General features: G+C 38.4%; 1 protein-coding gene across 2 annotated transcripts in view; it reads right to left on the minus strand.

Annotated features, from left to right (window-relative positions):
• Window positions 1–8,250: 8,250 nt before the first annotated feature.
• The window catches only part of LINGO2 (leucine rich repeat and Ig domain containing 2), a 370,915-nt gene continuing 357,128 nt past the window's right edge, over window positions 8,251–22,037 (minus strand). For both annotated transcript variants that reach the window (XM_055272396.2, XM_055272391.2), the window contains 2 exons: window positions 18,982–21,721; window positions 8,251–15,614 (listed from right to left, as the gene is read on the minus strand). In XM_055272396.2, coding sequence (XP_055128371.1) covers window positions 19,866–21,686 — 1,821 coding nt within the window. In that variant the 5' untranslated portion in view covers window positions 21,687–21,721 and the 3' untranslated portion in view covers window positions 8,251–15,614; window positions 18,982–19,865. The remainder of the gene's footprint in view (window positions 15,615–18,981; window positions 21,722–22,037) is intronic.

Here is a 22,037-nt window from a genome sequence, read left to right on the forward strand (position 1 = left end):
GGGGGTGGAGGGAGGGAGGTGATTGCTAGAGATGCTGAATTAGATGAAGATGGCCCTGGGCAAACTTACTTAATCAGCAAATATGTGTGTCAATGCTGGTGTCTTGCATTTCTATATATGTGATTGTTACTCTGCACAGAATTTGATATGTGCATCTGCTCACATATACATCCATGCATGCACACAGATGTCTATACACACAAGTATGTACAGTTTACACTTCCTATTTTCTCAGCTTTTACTTCCACCTGTTTCATCTGCCCCAGATTCCTACGGACTCGTGGTTGTTTTCACATTCTTCATGCTTATCTTGATCTCTCTCTCTCCCCTTATAATATTTCCTATATTAGTTCCTCTGGGCCTTTTGGCCTTTCGTTTTGTTTTTTATTTCTGCTGCTTCTTTCCAGTCTGCTTAAAGCACCTCCCAACAGACTTTCAATAGGAATACAGAGGCTCACTTTGGCAGTGCAGATGTTATACAATGGCAATGTTCAGTGCTTTTTTTTTCTTTTTTTTTTTTGGTTCCTACAGGGACTGGATGCATACAGTGTTTCACTGCTGATTCTTTGTAATAGTACTGCACAGGCAAAATGTTAATAAATTATAGCAGCAGAACTAATTAAAAGGCATGCATTATACATCTTGTGGACACATTCTTCATTAGCATAAATTCTCAGCATTACAGATTCATGTCAGAGGGAATTAAAAGGAAAAACGTAAAAATAAAAAGGCATACATACAGAGACCCAAATGCTTTGGTTTCCCCAAGGCTTTTGCTGAGCATATGCCCTTGTGGATTCAGTAGTTCTTTTAATTTTTGTGTGTTATTTTAAAGGAAATATACTATGTCCCATTTTTATGTACTTTAAAAATCAAACCAGCTTTAAGATGATAAAGTTAATCCTGTCTATCCCCCTTGCAACAAAGTTTAAATAATATTCAGTGAACAGGTTTCTAGAACTAGAAACAAGCTCTTAGTTTTTCTATAATATTTTCTAATAGGCATTTGATTATAAGTAGCTCAATAACTCGTCTCTCATGTTAGCAGTACTGTTGTTTTCAACTCGGTTCTTATTTTAGTGCCCAGGTTGGTAAGACAGACAAAGGGTCACAGGGAAAGGGGGCAGCTCATAGTTTCCTTATATTACCATTCAGTTATTCAGCTTCTTCCTTAGGAAAAGACATTGATTCAGCCTTTTTGTACAGATCATGCTTAACAATACCGGGCTATGCATTGCCTGTGCCGACAGAGTTCCCTTGTGCATTAGCAATCCTCATAAATTTCTCTACACATGGAAACCAATTTGATAGATAGTGGAAGTGATGATAAGGAGATGACCAGGCTACCTTTAGTCCCTGAGCCAGGGGATCTCCTTTGAATCATGAGTATTCATATCAGTTTTAATTTCTTGCCTCCTTCCAAAACAGGATTGAAGGGCTTGAAATAACTAGATGCCTACACTTTTACAAGAGTTTTCCAGGTCATCTTCCTACTTCCACTCTTGGCCTAGAGGCTTTTCTCTTCGTATCAGTCCAAAGGAGCTTTGGAAAATGTAAATCAGGCCACACTTCATTCCTGTTGAAAGCCCTTCAATGTCTCCCATCACTTGGAAGAAAATTCAAAGTCTGCCAAATAGCCTGCCAGACCCTACTTGATTTGGCTCCTTCTTCAGTTTCGTTGCTTACTGTCTTTCCACTTCACTCCAGTAATACTACTGGCATTCTTGCTGTTCTATGAACATGCCATGCCCACTTCTTTCCTAGGACCTCTGCACATTGCTTTTCCTTCTTTCAGATTAAAGCATGGCTTGATCACTCAGTATCTGTTCAGGTGTCTCCTCAGAGGGGACGTCTCCGAGTACCCTATCTAGAACACCAAGTAGCACTAACGGCTACCTGATATTGTATATGTATTCGTCTGTTTTCATAAAGAGAAATGAATGAATGAATGAAGATTTATTTCCGAAGGTATTCAGTACATCGTAAGTTATTATCAGATAAAACATCTGAAACAACCAATATCTAATAATAGTATTTTGTTTAAAGTATAATTAAAGAATGGAATTCTGTGAGATTCCCATATAAAGAGCTGCCCAAGACTGGGTAATTTATAAAGGAAAGAGGTTTAGTTGACTCACAGTTCAGCATAGCTGGGGAGGCCTCAGGAAACTTGTAATCATGGCAAAAGGTGAAGGGGAAGCAAGGCACCTTCTTTACAAGACAGCAGGAAGAAGTGCAGAGTGAATAGGGAAGAGCCCCTTATGAAACCATCAGATACCATGAGAACTCACTCACTGCTAGAAGAACAGCATGGGGGAACCACGCCCATGATCTAATTACCTCCACCTGGTCTCTCCTTTGACATGTGAGGATTATGGGGATTAAAATTCAAAATGAGATTTGGGCGGGGACAGAAAGCCTAACATATCAGTATATCTATTTGCAAATTTTCTTTCTTTTCTATCAAAATACAAGCTCTTCGTGGTTAGAGATTTTATCTATTTGGTTCAATGTTTTCATAGGAGAGTCTAGAAGAGTGCCTGGTGCTTTGAAAGTACTCAATATATGTTTATTGAGTAAGTGAATAACTGAAGCTTCTTGCCTACAGTTGAGTGAGTACTGGTATTTTTATTTTACCAGTTAATAAATTAGAAAAGACCTGTTAGGCACATGCCTCTTTACTGTAAGAACTTGAGAGTAAATTACATGATTAAAAAAACCCTTTGCAAACAAATGGTCCAGTATCATTGCAGGGCAATAAATTGGGGTCAGGTGGGATAAAAGTGTGCTTCATGTAAAAGGAAAGAATGACAACCTTTATTATAGATGCTGCTTTCATCAAAATCTAGAATAGTTCATGAGGGGTTAGGGAAAAGAGTCCTTTTATACTCTTTTGGTCAATTTGTAAATTGGTACCTCTCTGGAGGTTAATCTATCACTAAAAAGCCTCAAAAATTGCATTACTTTTTGACCCAGTAATTCTATTTCTAATAATTTAACTTAAGGAAGTAATTATGAGCATGAATGAAGATTTATTTCCAAAGGTATTCAGTACATAGTAAGTTATTATCAGATAAAACATCTGAAACAACCAATATCTAATAATAGTATTTTGTTTAAAGTATAATTAAAGAATGGAATTCTGTGAGATTCCCAATAAAATGCTAAGCAAAAATAAAGTATGAACCCACTAAAAATACATATATATATACATATAAATAATAATTTGTGCTTGTGTTAATGTAACCATCTAAGTGTTAGCAATGTTATCTCTTCATGTTGGAATGATTAAAAACGTTAATTTTTTTGTTTTTTAATCTGTTTTTTCTAGTGGTTCTAAAGTAAACATATATTAATTGTGTAATTAAAAATTAAAAATATATACCAATAAACTCCACAAAAAGTGAACAATTTATTAAAGAGATTCATATAGATAAACTCTTACTCCTTGTCTGTGAATATGATTGGTCACCATGTGCCCTGTCTTTCTAGGTCATGCAACCATTAATCCAGCATACATTTATTGAGCACCTATTATATGCAGTGTTCTGTATTAGGCTACTCTTCCACCAAGGGGTTATTGACATCCCAGAGCTGCTTACCACCATTGTTAAGTAGTTTTATAAGACAGAGGAAGGAATCTATTACATATCACTTTATCTTCTTTTTCTGGAAGGTATTTCTAAAATGGAAAGTGTCTGTATTAGCCCAATTCTAAAAGTTTTCACTTTGGACAGTCTCTAAAGAGACTTTTTGCCCAGTAGAGGCTGCTCCTTGGTAGCAAAATTGAACTTGTGACCAAGTGTTTGTGCCTAAGGTCTTTTCCTTGCTGTTTCACTGAGCTATGTGCCTGGCCCAGCTTCCTATGGCAGAAGTGATATACCAACCTTGTTTTCCACCTTACAAAGGTGGCAGTGGCTTGAATAAAAGGCAGTCTGCTGAATGACTTCCAGATAGAGCAGGGGCTGAAGAACAGGTAGTGACTTGTTGCCTTTTCCAGGTGTCCTGTTTAGTGCAGAAGCCTCAGTGCCTAGTGTGTTAGCTGACACAGAGGAGGCACTGAGTAAATACTCGAGCAAATGATTTACAACGAGGCCAGGTGTCAGCCCTCTTTCCAATCTCACTGGAAGCACCCAAGACTGGGCCCCTTTCTTTAGATTTCTCCATATACCAACCCAGGGACATGTGAAAATATAAGGAATTTGGAAAAGGTACTTTGTGTGTAATAAGGCTGACAAATGAAAGCGTGTGATGGTAAAGTGACAGAGATGAGAAGGAACATCAATAATCCATGCTGCCCTGTACAGATTGCAAAAGCACACAAGGACAAGTAGCCTTGTCTCTGCTTAACAAGCAGGCATTTAATTGGAAACCTAAATAATATATTAAGCTTTCTGTGTTGGAATTACTCTATGCCGTTCTGCTTATCTGTCTCTGAATGAGATGAATTTCCAGTGGCATGCTTGGGTTGCTTTATTCAACACCAGCAGGCAGCTGTTGTTAATGATCTTTATTCTCCTGGTAGTTGGAGGGGAGTTTCCATCCTCCTGGGGAAGGCAGCTGTGGTGCTTGGGCCAGAGTTGCCACACCGTGTGCATCTGCACCATTAACCTCTGGAGAGAGAGTGGTCTCTATCTCTCTCCTACCCCAATTAACAGAAATTCCCAGCCTTATTCAATACCCAGTGCTCTCTAATTGGGCAAGCATGCTCCTTTGTTTCAATTACTCCACGATTTACACTTCCCTTCTGTAGGAAACTGAAGTTCTGCAGAATGGACAAAGATGATTTCCTATTAAAAAAAAAAAAAAAAGCAGATGTGGTTTTCTCTTCCTATGGGTGACAATCTAGTTTTATCTTTTACTTCAATTCCAGGAAAATTCATTCCCATCATGAAAACTATGTCAGAAGAAAAGCAGACCACTCTGTTGTATTTGGGTTACATACCAATTTTCCAAGCTAGCTAATAAAAAGGGACTATATTAACATGAAAGTAGAAGATTTTTGAAGGTGATGAGGCATGACAATCTTTTTCCCTGTGTTGGCTGTGCAATCACAAGATGATAATTTCAGGGGAAGAAAAATGACCCTTTGCCCTTTAAGACAGTCAATAGGCTTTTCTAAGCAGGCAACCAAAGATTGCACTGTATTAGCATTTAATTTTTAATTAACACTAGATTACAATTGCATTTTCAGAGCATCCCTCCTTAGGCCCACATTTGCAGTAAGAGAGTTCACCTGGATGGATATTATTGCAGGGAACACCAGGGGAATGAATAAGAGATCCAAGACTGCTGTCAGCGGAAAGCACAAAAAGGAAATGAATCAACTAACAGCAAAGGGAGCTCTGGAAGCTGCATGGCACGTGTACGGCACGATAATCAGAGGCCCCTCTGTGAAATGATTGCAAGGTTTTGTTCTACCTAGAAAGTTTTGGAGTTGACAGGCAGCATGGCAGGGTGGAAAGAGGATGGATTTTGGAATTAGACAGCTCAAGGTGAAAATCTATAACACAGAAAAGATAGTGTGAATGTCTGGGGCTATGGGGAAGATGAACAAGCCAGCTTTTGTAAAGTGCCAGATGCATAGGTGTCCAGTAACTGGTAGATATTATTGCCTCTTGTTTGGATCTATAAATTTCAAAGAGGACTCTAAAGACTGGCCTGAATAAATTGTGTTAAAGAAAATGAACTTTTAAAGATACAACTCACATCACGATCACTGTAGAGGATTTTCTCAGAACCCTTATCTGAGGCTCTGGATGAGAAAGTAGGCAGGTGATTTCTGTTTTGGGAGCAGAAGTTACTTTGTTGACATCTTACAAGAGGCCTTGGAATGCTTAATGGAAAGAAGGGGTAAGGAAAGGGGAAAGGGAAGGAGGAATAGAAGAAGCAGGGGGGAGGAGAAAAAGAAAGAAGAGGTAGGAAGGAGTTGTGGTGTGGTAGTGAAACATTTTGAATCTTGATTTTAAAACCCATTTTATTACTTTGAAAAGACCAAAAGGCATTCTACTATAACAATGGCTGTGATTGCCTTTGAAAGATAGGAGTATAAAATATTTTTTCTGACTTGTTATTTTTTCCAAATTTTCTCACTGAGTAAGCACATATTACTTTTATAATTAGGAAAATAAAAATGGCATCCCTGTTAATTATTTCAGGATCACATGTCTTTTTGTGGTCCTTTGAAAGAGTAATGTTTGAGAAGCCTCATTAACTAATGATGTATACAAATAGGACCTGAGAGATTTAGGAATTCAAATTCCAGCCTTAGGAATCATCAGAACCAGGACCCTTAGCTCCTTTCACCTTCACGAAAGGCAAAAGGCAGAGTGTTTCATATGGGGGAGTCTAGTTTAGTAAACACAAATCAATCTCTGACAAAGTAAGGTTGTTTTACATGAGGACCCTAACCCTTTTTCCCTGACCTTTCCCCAGTTTCTGGAATTTTGTATTCCAGTGTGTGGGATAAGTCTCTGTGAACTTGTTTCCAACCCAGCATTTTTGTTCTCCGGAAACTTCAGGGAGCATGAGTGAATTCGACAGATGCTGGCTTATCACACTGCGCCTGACACCTGGCTCTGCACTATCTGCAAAACCAATAGAAATAGCTACAAGGGAACTTGTATGCATCTTGAACAACTTTTAATTTAGGCAGTTATCTTCTTCAAACAGACAGTTTGGGTCTCTACATTTCAATCATCAGGACTCTCCAGGACAAGCAAAAAGCCTCAGTAAACCAGTAAACACCACAGTGCTTATTTAGACATGAACACTTTGATTAACGTTTACATACTGAAATAACCACGGAGAACAAGCAAACAGCCCATCCCTTGACTCACGTAGATGAGCCCAGTTACATACTGAAAATGGTACAAACTGTCCAGGATAGTGGGTACATTTGAACCATGAAGGGAATATCACCATGCTTTTTCCCTTGTATAGTGATTGTTTTAGCATGTGTTGGAACATAAGCAAAGGGAGAACTTGATGTGTTTGGGAGGAGCATCAGATGAGTGATAGGTGTTCCAGAAAGAAGTTAGTTGACTAATGATACTGAGTAAAAGAAAAAGAAATGTAAGTGGTGAAGATTTTTAAGAAGTGGGAACATAGCTCTGGGAATGTATTGTGAGAAATCAGGACTTCAGTGTTATAGAATGAAAAGTTATATGCCATTGCAGAAAATTAGCGACAACTTGGTCAGAGTCTTGAAGTGTCAAGGAGTAATAAAATAAGTACAATAAAGACAGGAATATTTACTAGTTGTTGAAACCCTTTTCTGTTCCATATTTGCTTGTTTATATTGACTTTCTTAACTTGCCTTCCTAATATATAACATCCTTCCTACTCATGGTAAAGAAAGATGATGTAGCATTTTGATCAATGTGCAGAAACCAATGGCTATGAACTGAATTGTGTCCCCCCTCCGATCCATACATTGAAGACCTGACCTTCAATGTTATCGTTTTGAAATAGGGTTTTTAGGAGGTAATTATGATTAAATGAGGTCATAAAGGTAGGGTGCTAATTTAATAGAATTGGTGGCCTTATAAAAAAGGAAACTCTCTCTCTCTCTGCATGCACTGAGGAAAGACCCTGTGAGGACAAAGAGAGAAGGTATCCACCTACAGCCCAAGCAGAGAGCCCTCACTAGATACTAGACACTCACTCTGCTGGCACCTTGACCTTAGACTTTCCAGCCTCCAGAAGGCTGAAAAACAAACTTGTTTAAGCCACCGAGTCTGTGGTATTTTACTATGGCAGCCAGGGCTGACTAAGACAACAACAATATTTTGTTTTAAGTTTCTCTAAATTAATATGGCAAAATCTTGAACCACAGCACTTACAAAAATGAAGCTCAGTTATTTTCGTCTCATTTCTTAGTTTCTTGACTGACAGAAGTAATATCTTCTGGCCATTTCCCGTCACTTATGGTGATATTTTCCATTGGAAAAGTAGACCTTGAGTGTCCTATTTTTCACAGCCATCTATCTGTCTCAATGTCATTCCACGGTCAGCCTTAAATGCAGACCCCTCAGAATGGGCTCTTCATGATTTGCTTCAATTCTACATGTTGAATAACCTTATTTTACTGTTTCCCAAGTTTATGTAGTAAAGGACTGAGCTATAATAAGAGATGTAGGAGAAGGATAGGCTTCTATTATATGATTAATAATGCAACACTATTAATGAAATATTAAAAAGATGAAGAGAAGCATAAATGCTGTTTTAGAACATTCAAGAACAAAATACAATTTTTTAAGAAAGTATTTTATTTTTGTGTCTCAACAGATGAAATTCATAACCTTGTTTTCTGATAAGACAATTCAAACATACAAATCAATTACAACAATGTGCTTATCAGCTTCCCCTCCCACCCCTATATTTTAAAGCAACTGACAGTTTTGAAGGACACCAAGACAATAGGGCTTAGCTAAACAATATGGCAATTAAAAATGGCCCTTTAAGAAAATAATTACAATAGTTGTTGAAAAGAATTTGTCCTTTGAGCAAAACAGACTGAAAAGAATTATCATGAAATGAGGAGAATTATAGCTTCTCTTCCAATAAAGGAGAAAAGGGGATGTATGTGAAAACAATGATACAGAAAGCTGGGGAGTCAGACTGAAAACAGAAAGCCCCAGGCAATAAATGTCTCCAATAAAATGCATCCCCTTGAAGATACCCATTCAAACTCTTGTTTCATATTGAAATAAACAACTGTTCCCCTACACCCAGCACCTGGAAGTGAATCATTTTTGTTCTCCTTTGTTAAAATTAATTTAATAATTTTTCCAATCCAGCATCTCTCTGAGAAAGAGGTGTTATGAATTTTGTAAAAGTCAATGACATTAAAGATAACCTAAGCCAATCGATGGCCAACACCATTTTAGATTCTAGCCGTAAAGAGATTAGACATATTCTGGCAAACCTAGGGCTCCCAGGGAAAGCAGGGTTCATACTCAATGACATCTAGTTACTCTAATCCTGTCGCACCTTTCTACTAGGTCCCCAATTCTGTATACCATTTCCTCATGCTTTTCATGGTAAGCCTCACAGCACCCTTGTGAGGTAGGTAGTGTTATGGTTATTTTGAGAGATGGGGATGCAGAGATGTTAAGTAGCTTGCCCATAAAGAAACATGAATCCAGTGACATAGCCCTAGGGACTCTCACTCCAGATCCTTGTCTTTTTAGTACTTAACTGTTCTGACTCCCTGAGAGTGGATCATTAAAGCAGGTAGGTCCTTAACGCCAGACTTGTGCCTGGCCAGGTGGACACTAAGGCCTATCTCTAAACCACATGATTTAGATGACAGAATGAGACACAAGTTGCAATCAATATGGAAGCCAAAGGAGTTAATGTGGAGAAACGCAGGATTGAGGTTTGAACCACAGTTTGATAACAACTTCAGTGATGGGCAGCTCGATTACTATGATAATGGATACTCGGCAGATGTTGCATAATTAAATGAGTAAATGAATGAAAGGAGATTGTGCTTGGATAAGTGGAAAATTAAATTTTCTGTATCTTTTAAGACAAAGCTAGAGAAATCTGATTTTTAACTTCTAATCAAGGATGGGAAGGAAAGAACTGAGTAGATTCCTGAATATTCTGAGGGCGTGTATTTAAGCTAATTATTGGCAATATTTAAAAGATATAGACATTTAAAATGATTTTCAATATAGAATGTATTTACTTATCAATTTGGAAACCAACTCAAGATCAATATTAGAGGCAATGTGATATGCATAAACATCCATTTTCCTCGGCAATTAAATTCTCTTATATATGCTCATATGATCATTGCCATTTATTTGAAATGCTTGTGTTCTCCAATTCTTATTAAATGTTCTTTTGAAAATATATTCAACCAGCAGAACAGTGAACTACTCTTCCCTACACTCACCAGCCAGGATACATTTTTCAGTTACTTTCAGTTTCTGTGAACCCATTCTCTTTCCCCCAGAAGACTCACAGCAGAAAACAGCTGCCCTATATTGAAACCAGCCCTGCATTAAAGCCAGCAACTTTCTTACAGTAGTGCCATGAAGAGCTCTTGAGACCACTGAAGCACAGACTACTGGATGCTCCAGGTGTTGCTAAAATAGAAGAGCTTATATAAATCAAGGTGGTAGAGGTGACTTGGTAATCTCTTTGCATTACACATTTGTTCTGTGCTCAGTGAATTAATTCCCTGTAGGATGTTTGTACTGATACAGCGTGAGGCTTAAAGGAACTCTGGATGCCACAGTGTGGATTTGTGTGTGTGGGTTTGAAGAAGTGTTTGTTTAACTTTTATGAGAGCCCTGCATGTATAGAATGGATGTAACCTATTAGTCTTTTGTACATCCAGCTAATAGCCCATGGCTAAAGGAATAGACTAGATGTAGTGAATTGTCTCTGTGCTATGGTACTCGCATACTTGCTCTCTTGTGCTTGGAAATAATACGAATAGTGATGCTGTCATTAGAAAAGGTTCACATAAATGTTACTTCTGCCTTAGATGGGGATCTGGTAAACAAATTTATCTCCCAATGTGGCAATACAAAATTATTCACTATAGATCTAACTTTTACAATCACATAAAAGATTTAGGTATTTCAATCAAAGAGGTATCCTCTCTCGCACTCTGTTCTTTTTGCAGAGACTCTCCTTGGGTTTTCATCTCTGAGACCCTGACTCTGGGGTGATTCAGGTGAGTTCTTAGTTTTCTTTATTAGCAAACAGAATAGGGAGAATCCACATATTTTCCATCTGCCTTATCTTTTTTTTTATTTTTAAATTTTTTTCTCCAGATGGTTCTTAGTAATAGATATGTATATACGTGTCATTCTGCCATTAATATACATATACTATTTTGAGAGATTTATTGACATGTCCTGATTTGCCAATGACAGCGTTATGGAATAAAACAATACCTGCATAGCTATAATAAGGGATCTCCTTCCCAACACATTTTTTTTGGATAGAGGGTCATAATTTTTGCATTTAGTTATTTATAAGAGTTGATGAAAGGCACCAGTGTGACAAGCCCTAGAAGCCAGTGTTTTCAGATTTTCCACCAATCAGTGGCAGAAATAGTAGGCAAATTTCCCCTCAGGTTTCTCAATTTTCTCCTTAACTTGGCTTTATTCCACATTAATCTTCATGTCCTGTGTTTTAGGTCTGATAATGAAGTAATTAAGAGAAGAATATAGGGTTGTACAACAAGCTTATCTGCCTTAAAGGGAGAAGGTAGAAACTCCTAATTTTTATTTCGACTGTATCAAACAACACAAAAACATTAACAGCCATCTAGCAAGGGCAGTATGCTCATGACAGAAAAATGAAAGAAAGAAGAAACAAAACAGAAACAGAAACACAAAACTATGATGAACTTCTAAATTTGTGAAAGAATACATGACCAGAAAGTCTTTAAGGTGCCGAGTCAGAAGCCAGGCCACTGAGTTAAAAGTATGTTTAGCTTTGACTTCATGATATTATCTTCTTCCCATTGTTTAAGTACAAGTCCTGAAGTATTGGGACCATCTTATCCCTGATTGGTGAGTTTACTGGACAAGCTAATTCCTAATATTGATTGGCAAGATGTCTACCCAACACATTCAAAACTATGTTTATGGGAAATGGCCCTTTGTTTTAGTCTTACTGATTTAGTAGCATAAAATAAAAGCCCACTGTTAGAGATGTGACTCTGACCAGAGCAGCTCTGGCATTGACAGAAAATTTTCAAGAAATTCTCTCTCTAGGGGCAAGCTTTTCATTTTGCAATTAAAGAATAGCAGACCGAGTGCAGTGACTCATGTCTGTAATCCCAGCACTTTGGGAAGCTGAGGCGGGCGGATCACGAGGTCAGGAGATCGAGACCATCCTGGCCAACATGGTGAAACCCTGTCTCTACTAAAAAAATACAAAAATTAGCTGGGCGTGGTGATGGGTGCCTGTAATCCCAGCTACTGGGGAGGCTGAGGCAGGAGAATCTTTTGAACCCGGGAGGGGGAGGTTGCGGTGGGCCGAGATCACGCCACTGCACTCCAGCCTGTTGACAGAGTGAGACTCCATCTCAAAGAAAAAAAAAATAAAGAAAAAAAAATAGCAAAGGGACCTTTTCTGATTTCTTGCTAACAGTCTCAGTATTTGTATGTTTGTTGCTTCCTGAGATGAATCCCAGACTTTCTTGTTATCTAACAATGTGACTTCCAGGTACCATGACTGTCAGCTTTCTGCTTCCTTCTCTGCCTCCTCCTTCTTCACTGGAAGCCATCTAATGAGCCACAGGGAGTAAAGATGATACCCTAGATGATGACACCTGCCTGAACACATCTCGCTAAAGCCCATTCCCTCAAGTATGAAAGGTAAAGAGAGGGCACCTTCACTCTCAGCCCAAGAGGAGTTTAAAAATTTTCAATTCATTTCCTCTTTAACACTAGACAATTTTCTCTTTCCCTTTTTTCAATTTGCTTGAAGAATAAAGATGTTTCTCTTTTTATTTTTTTTGTGCCTTCCTACTTGACACAACGTTTTGAATCATTTGGCTGAATGAAGGCTAACTCAGAAAGAAAAACTAGATGGTGGTGTTGTATGTACGGCTTGCTGAACCCTTCAGTTCTTGCTCAAATAGATCTTATGCCTTAAGTTATGCCCATTACTTGCTTATGTAATTAAGTCACATGAATTTGAGATACTTTTGCAAGTGATACAGGATTTAACTCCACTAAAGTGGAATATCTTTAGAGTGTGGTTGATATTACATAAATTTGGATGCCCAGCAGGTTGAACTATGACCCCTTTGTAAATTTATGTAGCTGGATAAGCCTGTCTTTTGATTCCTCTCTGAGTTGTCTCCACTCACCTTAGCATTTGAATGAGATTCCACTGGACCTGCTTCATCTCTGACAGTATTGGGGATTACTAATTAATACAGTGATATCTCACGTTCCCTGTGAGACTCATATAACCTACTTCTCTCAATAAGAAGATATTTTTATGACTCCGATTGTCTCATATTGCATTTCATTTCTTATTAATATTTCAATGACTTTAACTGAGATGTCAGATGCTTAAGCCCTTTCATCAGCAAAGAAAACATGTTTTCTTAACTTACTTTACATGTTAATAAGTTAATTTGTTTTTACATGTTAAAAAAAACATGCCCATAACAATTAACCAATAGCTAATGAGATGCAAAGCTAAATCAAGATACTTTTGTCATCAGCATTAATTTTTTGAAAACAAAAACTTTCAGGCATTTTTTAGGAAAAGTTTTGTTAGGTTCTTGGTTATTAACTTTCAATCATGGGATATTCTCAAAATAGGATTTTGATAAAAGACATTAAAGGAAAACACAGATACACATTCTGTCTCTTTTTCTCCTGCTCAGGCTTGTCAACTTTTAAAATAGTTATAATTTAAACACAAAAAAATCTAACCACCCTTCCCCACATATTTATATGTGTATATATAAACAATAGAAATTAATTATGATTTGGGGCATTCTATACCATATGGAAAAAACCTGAAGACAACTGTCTTGTGTATGAAGCAACTCAGGTGTTTATGATATACCTGATTTTATAACTGGGGAGAAAAACAGCATGTTTTCTTCCAAATAGCCTCTATACAAAGTTTGTTCATGCCAATTCCAATCTCTTGTTATCACACAGATACATATATATATATATATATATATATATATATATCAGTTTGCTGCTGGACATACATTGTAAAGAATGAAAAAATTTTTTTGCAAGTCTGAATTAATCTCCTGTTTATTATTTGATTATATTGTATAGTTGACTTTACTCAATATATTGCAGTGTAAAGATATTAAAGCAATTTAGAATAGGAGGTGTGCAACAAAATAAAATTAACATGGCAACCAAATTTCTGCTTTTTTTTTGGTCCTTTTAGAACAGGCATAAAGTCTTTGACTCTGACCCATATTCAGTATGGACAGTTATCTTTTGAACTTTATTGGAATATAGTTAAGCAATTTAGTAAAACATAAATTTGCATTTTTGTTGTCTTCTAATGACTATTTTGCATATTAAAGGTAAAGTCTTCTTTAAAATGTGAAGTACTCTCCTGATTATGCCAGCTCTTTTCTCATTCTGCTAAGGCTATAAATAAAGCTTTCTATTTAAGGCTGGCATTATATCAACCCACCTGCTTCTGGAAGGGAGAGGAAAAAAATTAGAATCACTCAACCTGCAGATTGCTGTCAGCTTGTGATTATGTGAATGGTAAGTCTTAACTTTTAAAGTGTTATATGAGATAGCTGGAGGGTTTTTTTTTTTTTTAAAGCAATTTCCAGTTTAACAATTACCCAAGAATCTCAGTTACCAATGAAAGAAGACTTATCCCTGGAGAGAACGTTCATTGATGAGGATGGCAGCAGCTGAGAAGTGACAGTGGTGAGTAGGCAGAGAGTGAAGGATCATTTCAATTGCTGCATCAGGAAAAGGAGGCAAGAATGTGGGGGAATACCAAAGCCTTTCTCCTTCTGTGGGCTGTCTCAGGGGACTTTAGTTCCTGCTCTTTTTCTCCTTCCTATTCAGGATGTTCTCCAGGGAGAAGCGGGTCAGGGAGGGAGAAGAAGTATTAAAGACCTTGGTAAACTTGAGAAAGGGCAGTCTGGGGCACATGCAAGCTTGTCCTGATCAAACTCCCAAATTTGGAAAGAGTAACATCAGCCCCAGTCCTATTTTAGAAAAATAAACCTTTTACAAACATCTTAATTATGTATTTTGTTGTTGTTGGACACATTTCATCCTAGACCATTTGTTAAAAGTCTCACGCAAGATAAGGAAGTTCTAGTCCCTACCATTTTTTGAGAAAACATGCAGTTACACTCACTGTTCTCCAAACAGACAAACCACTTTCAGAGTCAAAAACATGTCATTAACTGTTGATTTAAAACCTTGTTTACTTGGCTAATCCTTGCAAGCCTAGACATACGGCCCCTGGACCCAATGTTTATTAGGTTAATTGAGCTAAACATCACAGCAATCAGCTATCACTTTATCTTGTAGACCTATGTTGTAAAGCTGTCCTTTCCCAGCTGGAGTGTAAATGAGAAGGCTCTTTTGGGAATGGCTTTTGAAGGTGAAAAGGGGAGCATCACTGAGAGATTCATGTCAAGTGTTTGCCAAAGTACCAGAAAACACCCTCTGTTGCCTAACCAAAATAGAAAATTCAAAAATCAAACAAATCAAATAATATTTCATTCCTCAAACCTTTCTACACCCAAAGGCAGAATAATCCCCAAACTCCTCAGTCAGAAAAACATCAAGGGTTCTAGCTGAAAGGAATTAAAAGGAGCTCCCAAAGCCAATGGTGGAAAATCAATGGAAATAACCAGGCACATGATGTATGAATCTAACAAACAGGGAATGTTAATTGTAGTAATAGAGATAGTAAGTCTTTACCTAAGTGCTGAGTAGAAGGAATGCCTTTGGTCCCAAAGGTTTTGTTACTAGATTCAGATGCCACAGAATCCATTTGGGATAGCTCATGTGAGATATAGGTGACTGGGTCATAGAAAAAAGGTATAAAAAGGACACCAGTGAAAGTCAAGGAAGAACATAATCTCTGATTCTTCTTCAGGTAGGAGATAACTATAAAAATTGGCAAGAAAGAAAACAGGATTAACATGGGTCAAGTGTCTCCCTCCAACCTTCCTTAAATACTTGATATATCTTTATGTTTGGTCTTAGGCTTCTAAGCTGAAAATTATGTAATTTTTTTCTTTCCTAGAAAGCCTCACGACATATTCAGTGTTGAATGGCTTCGGAGCACATCCCCTGAATTTAAAACAAATGTCTTGACACAGAGATGAAGAGAGACCCTGGAAATAGAAGTTAATTTACATGGGACTCTACTCAATTTTATTTCTCCAAGATCACATTCTCTCTTTTGTTCCTCTGATATAAAAATACATGTGTTTGTACCAGAGTAAAGTGACAAAAGTCAGGCCTCAATGCAAGTGACATTTAAACAATCCTTTTTTAAATTGTCACAGAAGATTGCAACTTCTGGACTCCTGTAAGAACTGAGGAGCACAGAATATTTGACAGAATAATGAAAAAAGAATCCATCCTAAATACCGTAGGGCAACTTCTGAATGTGTTTTTCCTACTAGGGAGTTGTCAGTAACAAGCAAGATTGCTGAGAAGGTTGAGCAAAACCAGAGTGGAATGAAAATCAACTGGAATGAAATGCTGAGTCAAACAACAGTATTTCTTTCTGGGATACTTTGAAACAAAGCCTCTGGGAAGAAAATGACTCAGAGATGTCATATTTAAGCTAGTAAGTTGGTCCCTGTGCTGGTATGAGCTGTTATGCTCTACCATGGTCTAGTTGATAAAACAAAGAGGTAATCAGAAGCCATGAGGGAAAATTCATGAATCCTTTTGTGAAACTGAGTACTAAAGCACCAGCGTTTCTGTCAATGGATACCAGAGCTTTGCACGCACAAAAAGGAACCCAAGATCTGCTCAGATAGTGAGAGTGTAGAAAATTAAATGTCTATTCAATTACCTATTAATCCATTACTATGATGGATGCTTCAGGCAAAAAGTAGTCAATTCCCCTGAAAATATCTGGTCAATATACTTTTATGATCTAAGCACTGACACAGGCAATATTTTTTTGGTGGTCTATCGGAGGCCAATTCAAACAGTAATTTTACTCTTATTAGAAGCATTAGGTTTAGGAATACTTCAGAAGAGTACTACTCTGAAGTTGACGAATCTGGGTTCTGTGGAGCTGTAGTTTTTGAAAATGTTAACAGTTATGGCATGAAAAGAAGTGCTTTCTGCTCATATAAATTAGTGAAGCCTGAAGATAATATTAAACAGGATTCTTGTTTACAGGACTTTTCGGAGGATTTATTAGGCTCATAGAGATTTTGAATCTCTAACGGTGGTTACAGAATGCATTTCCCTGATATATTGGTCAACAGGACTTTTTTGGAAGAATGCTTAGAAATAAATAACCATTATTCCATAAATCAGAGTATGGGACCTCTGAGAAAATCCATTCTCTTTTCTTCCAATAAGATGAATAATAACGAAACCTTTTAACTAAATCTTTTTCATGGATGGGTACGTTTTAGTCCAATTTCATTTCACTCAGCTGTTTTTGGTCAACTTTTATTTTGACAAAAGAGCAGTCAAAATCACAAAGCCCTCTTATTAATTGTTCAATGTTTCTCTTTTATGACAATTAGTTGAATACTACACTTCACACAATGCTGCAAAATAAAGATAGTTTCTATCAACTTTTGGAAATTTTTTTGAAATCTCTAACACTTTGTTCATTTTTAAATTTGAAAGACCCCATATTCCATTTGCACACAAGCTGGATTTGTGATAGAGTTTGCAGCAGAGCTTGATTTGCATTGTTTGGTATAAGGTATTTGGCACAAATGGAAAATAAAATTCTAAAAGATCTATAAGGCCGGGCGCGGTGGCTCACGCTTGTAATCCCAGCACTTTGGGAGGCCGAGGCGGGCAGATCAGGAGGTCAGGAGATCGAGACCACGGTGAAACCCCGTCTCTACTAAAAATACAAAAAAAAAAAAAATTAGCCGGGCGTGGTAGCGGGCGCCTGTAGTCCCAGCTACTCGGAGAGGCTGAGGCAGGAGAATGGCGTGAACCCAGGAGGCGGAGCTTGCAGTGAGCCGAGATCGCGCCACTGCACTCCAGCCTGGGCGACAGAGCGAGACTCTGTCTCAAAAAATAAATAAATAAATAAATAAAAATAAAAAAAATAAATAAATAAAAGATCTATAATAATCATCAGAAAAGTCAAATGAAAAATGACTTGAACAGGCAATTCTTCAATCTTTCATCATACTTTCAACCCTTTATTAGGGGAGAAATGGGTTTAACTCTGTTGCTATCTGATTGGCAAAAATAATTTCTGGGCTTATCCTACTTTTATTGGGGTCAATTTAATTTTATTGAAGTTCCTCAAAATTTCAAATTTTCAAATTTCAGACTAAAAAAAGCCAGCCTTTTGAATGTCAACCCACCAATCCAATATGCCAAGAAGCAAACCCCAGAGAGTTTCTACTCCAGCTTACATGTTATTAAAAACATGACCTATTCTCTGATCCCTCTTGAAATGGGAAAAGTATAGGTATTTCCTATCGGTTCTATGCTGATTAAATATTTGACATTGCATGAACACAGTCCACATTCAATGCTTTCTCAGATCACATAACCATATGCTTTGAAAGTCATTCACTGAACATTTAGCCAAATGAAACTATGCCTGCTCTGAACCAGATCACTGGTGGTCATGGCATGACATCAGTTTTTAAAAACTGGGATGTTTAACTTTGAGTAACAGTTATTAATACAAACTGAATTGGACAAGTATCCTTGGGTCAGAGAGAGGAAAAAAAATTAGCACAACTTAACATATTTATAGGGCTATAACCTTGCTTTTTCCTCAGTGGAGAAAAAAAAATCACTAAATGTTTTTTAATCCACCTTGTTTTTTCTCAGTTCTTAGAAAACAAGACAAATTCCTCTTTATTATACAAGATAATTTTCAAAGTAAAAACCAAAATCTAATTGGTAAGGAAGCAGGAAGAAACCCTGAAGTTGTCTATTCAAGGTAATATTGTGTGTACAGTATTCAAGTAGACAACATAGTGGCAGTAGCTAGATGTTCCCTTGACTAGCAGCAATCTAGCATGCAGGCAGTTATCATGTTTTAAACAAATCCTTGTTTGCATTAACATCATGTTATGTATATATCACCCTGGCTTGTGTTGGCATCTGAGAAGAATTCTTTCTTATTCAGAGAGCTTTTGAACATCTGAATTCTTGATCTTAGCTATTGGTGAATATTATCCTATGGTTATTTGTAACCACTACCTCTTCTTCCATTTTCTATTAACCCGCTAATAGTGACTGTGGAAAGTAAATTCAAAGAGTGATTAAATGAATCATTTTCATTATTAACACCTACCTTGCATTTTACAGGTACATCTGGTGGTGTACCACCTTCTGGAGAAACCAAGGGCTTTGTTACAGTAAACTGGTCCAGTGTGATATTATTACAAGTATAAAAAATATTCCATTCTGTATCAAAACTAGGCACATGCCTTTATTTATAGTAACAGAAGTTAACAGAGTTGAGCAGTTTTGCCTTGGGTCCTGTTTCTTGGCATCCTACATCAGACAAACACATCTCTCAAAATATCTCTGCCCATAACTCCAGGGATCTAGTCTCAGGGTTATCTGTAGGTAACGGAAGGTGAAATCACACTTGGATCTATAGTGGTGAGTAACTAAAAGCACAACCTCTCATTCATATTGCTTTAAAACATGTACAGCATATACGTTTCAAAAAAGGAAGAAAAGAATATATTGATCTCTTTGTGGTACTGAACCAACAATATGGTATGATGCAAGGCTTTAACAAATGATAATCATAGATACAAATTTTTCTGTAGAGTATGTTTTAGACAAATGTGTCTTTTTAATATGTAAATCCTACACTGTAGGTTGTTCTTTTTTATTTTTTCTTTTGTTTTTGCAGTGGTAGAAAATGCTGAATAATTGTCCGTGAGCATGAGCCAAAGATTCAGGTTCATTACTGAGATCCCCAGAATGCCAATATTTGCAATGCAAACACTTAGTATCCCACTGTGTGAAGGGCTCTGACACATGCCTGCCTGCCTGCCTTTCGATGGAGAGTCTCCATTGGAAGTCCTCCTGCTTCCATAGACCCTGCTTTTGATACAGGGGCAGCTGCACATGGCTGCCTCTTAATCTAGTAATTTACCGTGCCATACTGTCTTAACTGATTACCAACATTGACAGAGAGACAGTAGTGTGAGGGGCGGGCCTTCAAATCATTTTCATGTTGAACCTCCTGGGTCCAGCTACCTCCCCTTCCACAACAGCACCATTGTTTTTTCTGGGCACATACTCAAGGTCAATGCTGTTTTTGTGCTTGCCTTTCCCTCGGCTCCACACAAAAAGGAGAAGAAAACAAAATAAAACCACTCCCAGGAATGTGAAGCAGCCCATAGCTGTAGACACCAGTATTGTTTTAAGGTCCAGGGAAAAAGTATTGGCATTGGTGCCATTGGAAATGGTGTCATTGGAGTCAGTCATGTACATAGGGGTCCTGTTCGCATAAAGAAAACGATCTGAAGCGAATCCCTTCACAGTTAAGGAGGCTGTGAAGGTATCATTCCCAGCAGCATTGCTAGCGATGCAAACATACATCCCGCTGTCTTGATCCTGGGCAAAGCGGATTTCCAAGGTGCCATCACCCAACACGGTGGCTCTTCCATTGGACTTGGTGGTGATGAAACGCCTTCGGGGTGTCACCCAGGAAATCACAGGCTGCGGGTCTCCATCCGCACTGCATTCTAGCTGGACTGTCTGCCCTTCATCTACTAGCAGATGCTGCAACTTCTTTTCACGGATTTTGGGTTTTTTGCAGGTAAAGTAAAAAGAAAGGGCAGTGCTATGGAAATCCTTGAATGACCTCTCACGGATGGTGTCTGGGCCAGCACACATAGGTTGCTGGCCACCAAACTGCAGGGTGGGCTGTCGCTGCAAGATCCACAGAAGGCGGCAGTCACAGGCCAGAGGGTTGTTGTTAATGCTCAAGACCTCCAGAGCCCTAGGGGAGGAGAAGACATTCTCTTCCAAAGTTTCCAGCAGGTTCTGAGACACATTGAGCACGCGTAGGAAGCGGAGCCCTTGGAAGGAGTGAGGCTCAATGGTGCGAAGCTGGGCCCCCACCATATGAAGCTCCTGAAGGCGGATCAGGTCAGAGAACATGCCTGCTTCAATAGTGCTGATGGGATTGTAGGAGAGGTTAAGGTGAGTCAGGTATACCAGGTGTTTAAAGGCAAGGAAGGGTACAGTAGACAGATTGGTGTTGGTGATTGAAAGGGATGTGAGGTTGAGACCGTACAGGCTATTGGCAGGCATCATATCCAGTAAAGGCCAATAGTCAATCTCTAGGTGTTTCAGGTGGAACAATCTTTTAAAGGCATACACAGGCATATTGTTGATATTGAGATGCTTCAGATGCAGGCTGATGAGGCTGCGGAGGTGGGAGAGGGCTTCTGTTGGTACTGCTGTTAAGTTGCATTTCTCTAGGGTGAGCTGCTCCAAGCTAAGAAGCCCACTGAATGCCCTGTGTGATATATAAACCAAATCATTGTCCCCCACTTCTAGAGACTTCAGGTTATGTAGATCTTGGAACATGTAGTCTAGTAAAATGACAATCTTATTCTCACTAATGTCAAGCTTAGTGAGATTGGACAGCCCCGTGAATACCCCCAGAGGGACCAACTTTAGACGATTGCCTTTTAGGCGGAGGGAACGCAGGTTAAAGAGATTGTTGAATGCTCCTGGTTCCACATTGGCAATGATGTTGTCACTCAAGTCTATCTCTTCCAGCAGAGGATATGATGTGAATTCTTCAGGGTTGACGCTTTTTAGCCTGTTTTTACTGAGGTCCAAGATTTTGGTTTCGATAGGAATGCCCTCTGGGATGGCGATCAATCGCCTTCTGTGACAGCTAACAGATTTGTTCTGGGCAGAGCACTCACAGCGAGCGGGGCAGCCAATGGTGGATCCCATGAAGATTAACACCACAGCCAGACCCAGGAATGGCTGCCAGCATGATATGGCCGTGTGAAGCATGACTCCACTTCTTAGTCTACACCTTGGTCACGGGTCTGCATGGAAGGGACAAAAGAAGGGAGGAAGAGAAGGTGAGTTAGGATAGAAATAGGTGAAGGGGCATAAATAGGGCAGCAAGTGTAATGGAAAGGATGCTGGATTTGGTATCACTCAGATTTGGGCATAAACCTGAGGGATGACCCTCTTAGTAACATGTTCTTGGTCAAGTTATTTCATCTCTCTGTATTTTAGTTTTCCTGGCTGTGAAATGGGGATAATAATAGTAATAGCTTCCCAGAGTTGTCATGACAATTTCAATGTTTGACAAGTATAAAGATAATGTGTGACACAGCCTGTGAGACAACACAGTAT

Source organism: Symphalangus syndactylus, chromosome 3 (genome assembly GCF_028878055.3).
Source record: "Symphalangus syndactylus isolate Jambi chromosome 3, NHGRI_mSymSyn1-v2.1_pri, whole genome shotgun sequence".
Lineage (NCBI taxonomy): Eukaryota > Metazoa > Chordata > Mammalia > Primates > Hylobatidae > Symphalangus > Symphalangus syndactylus.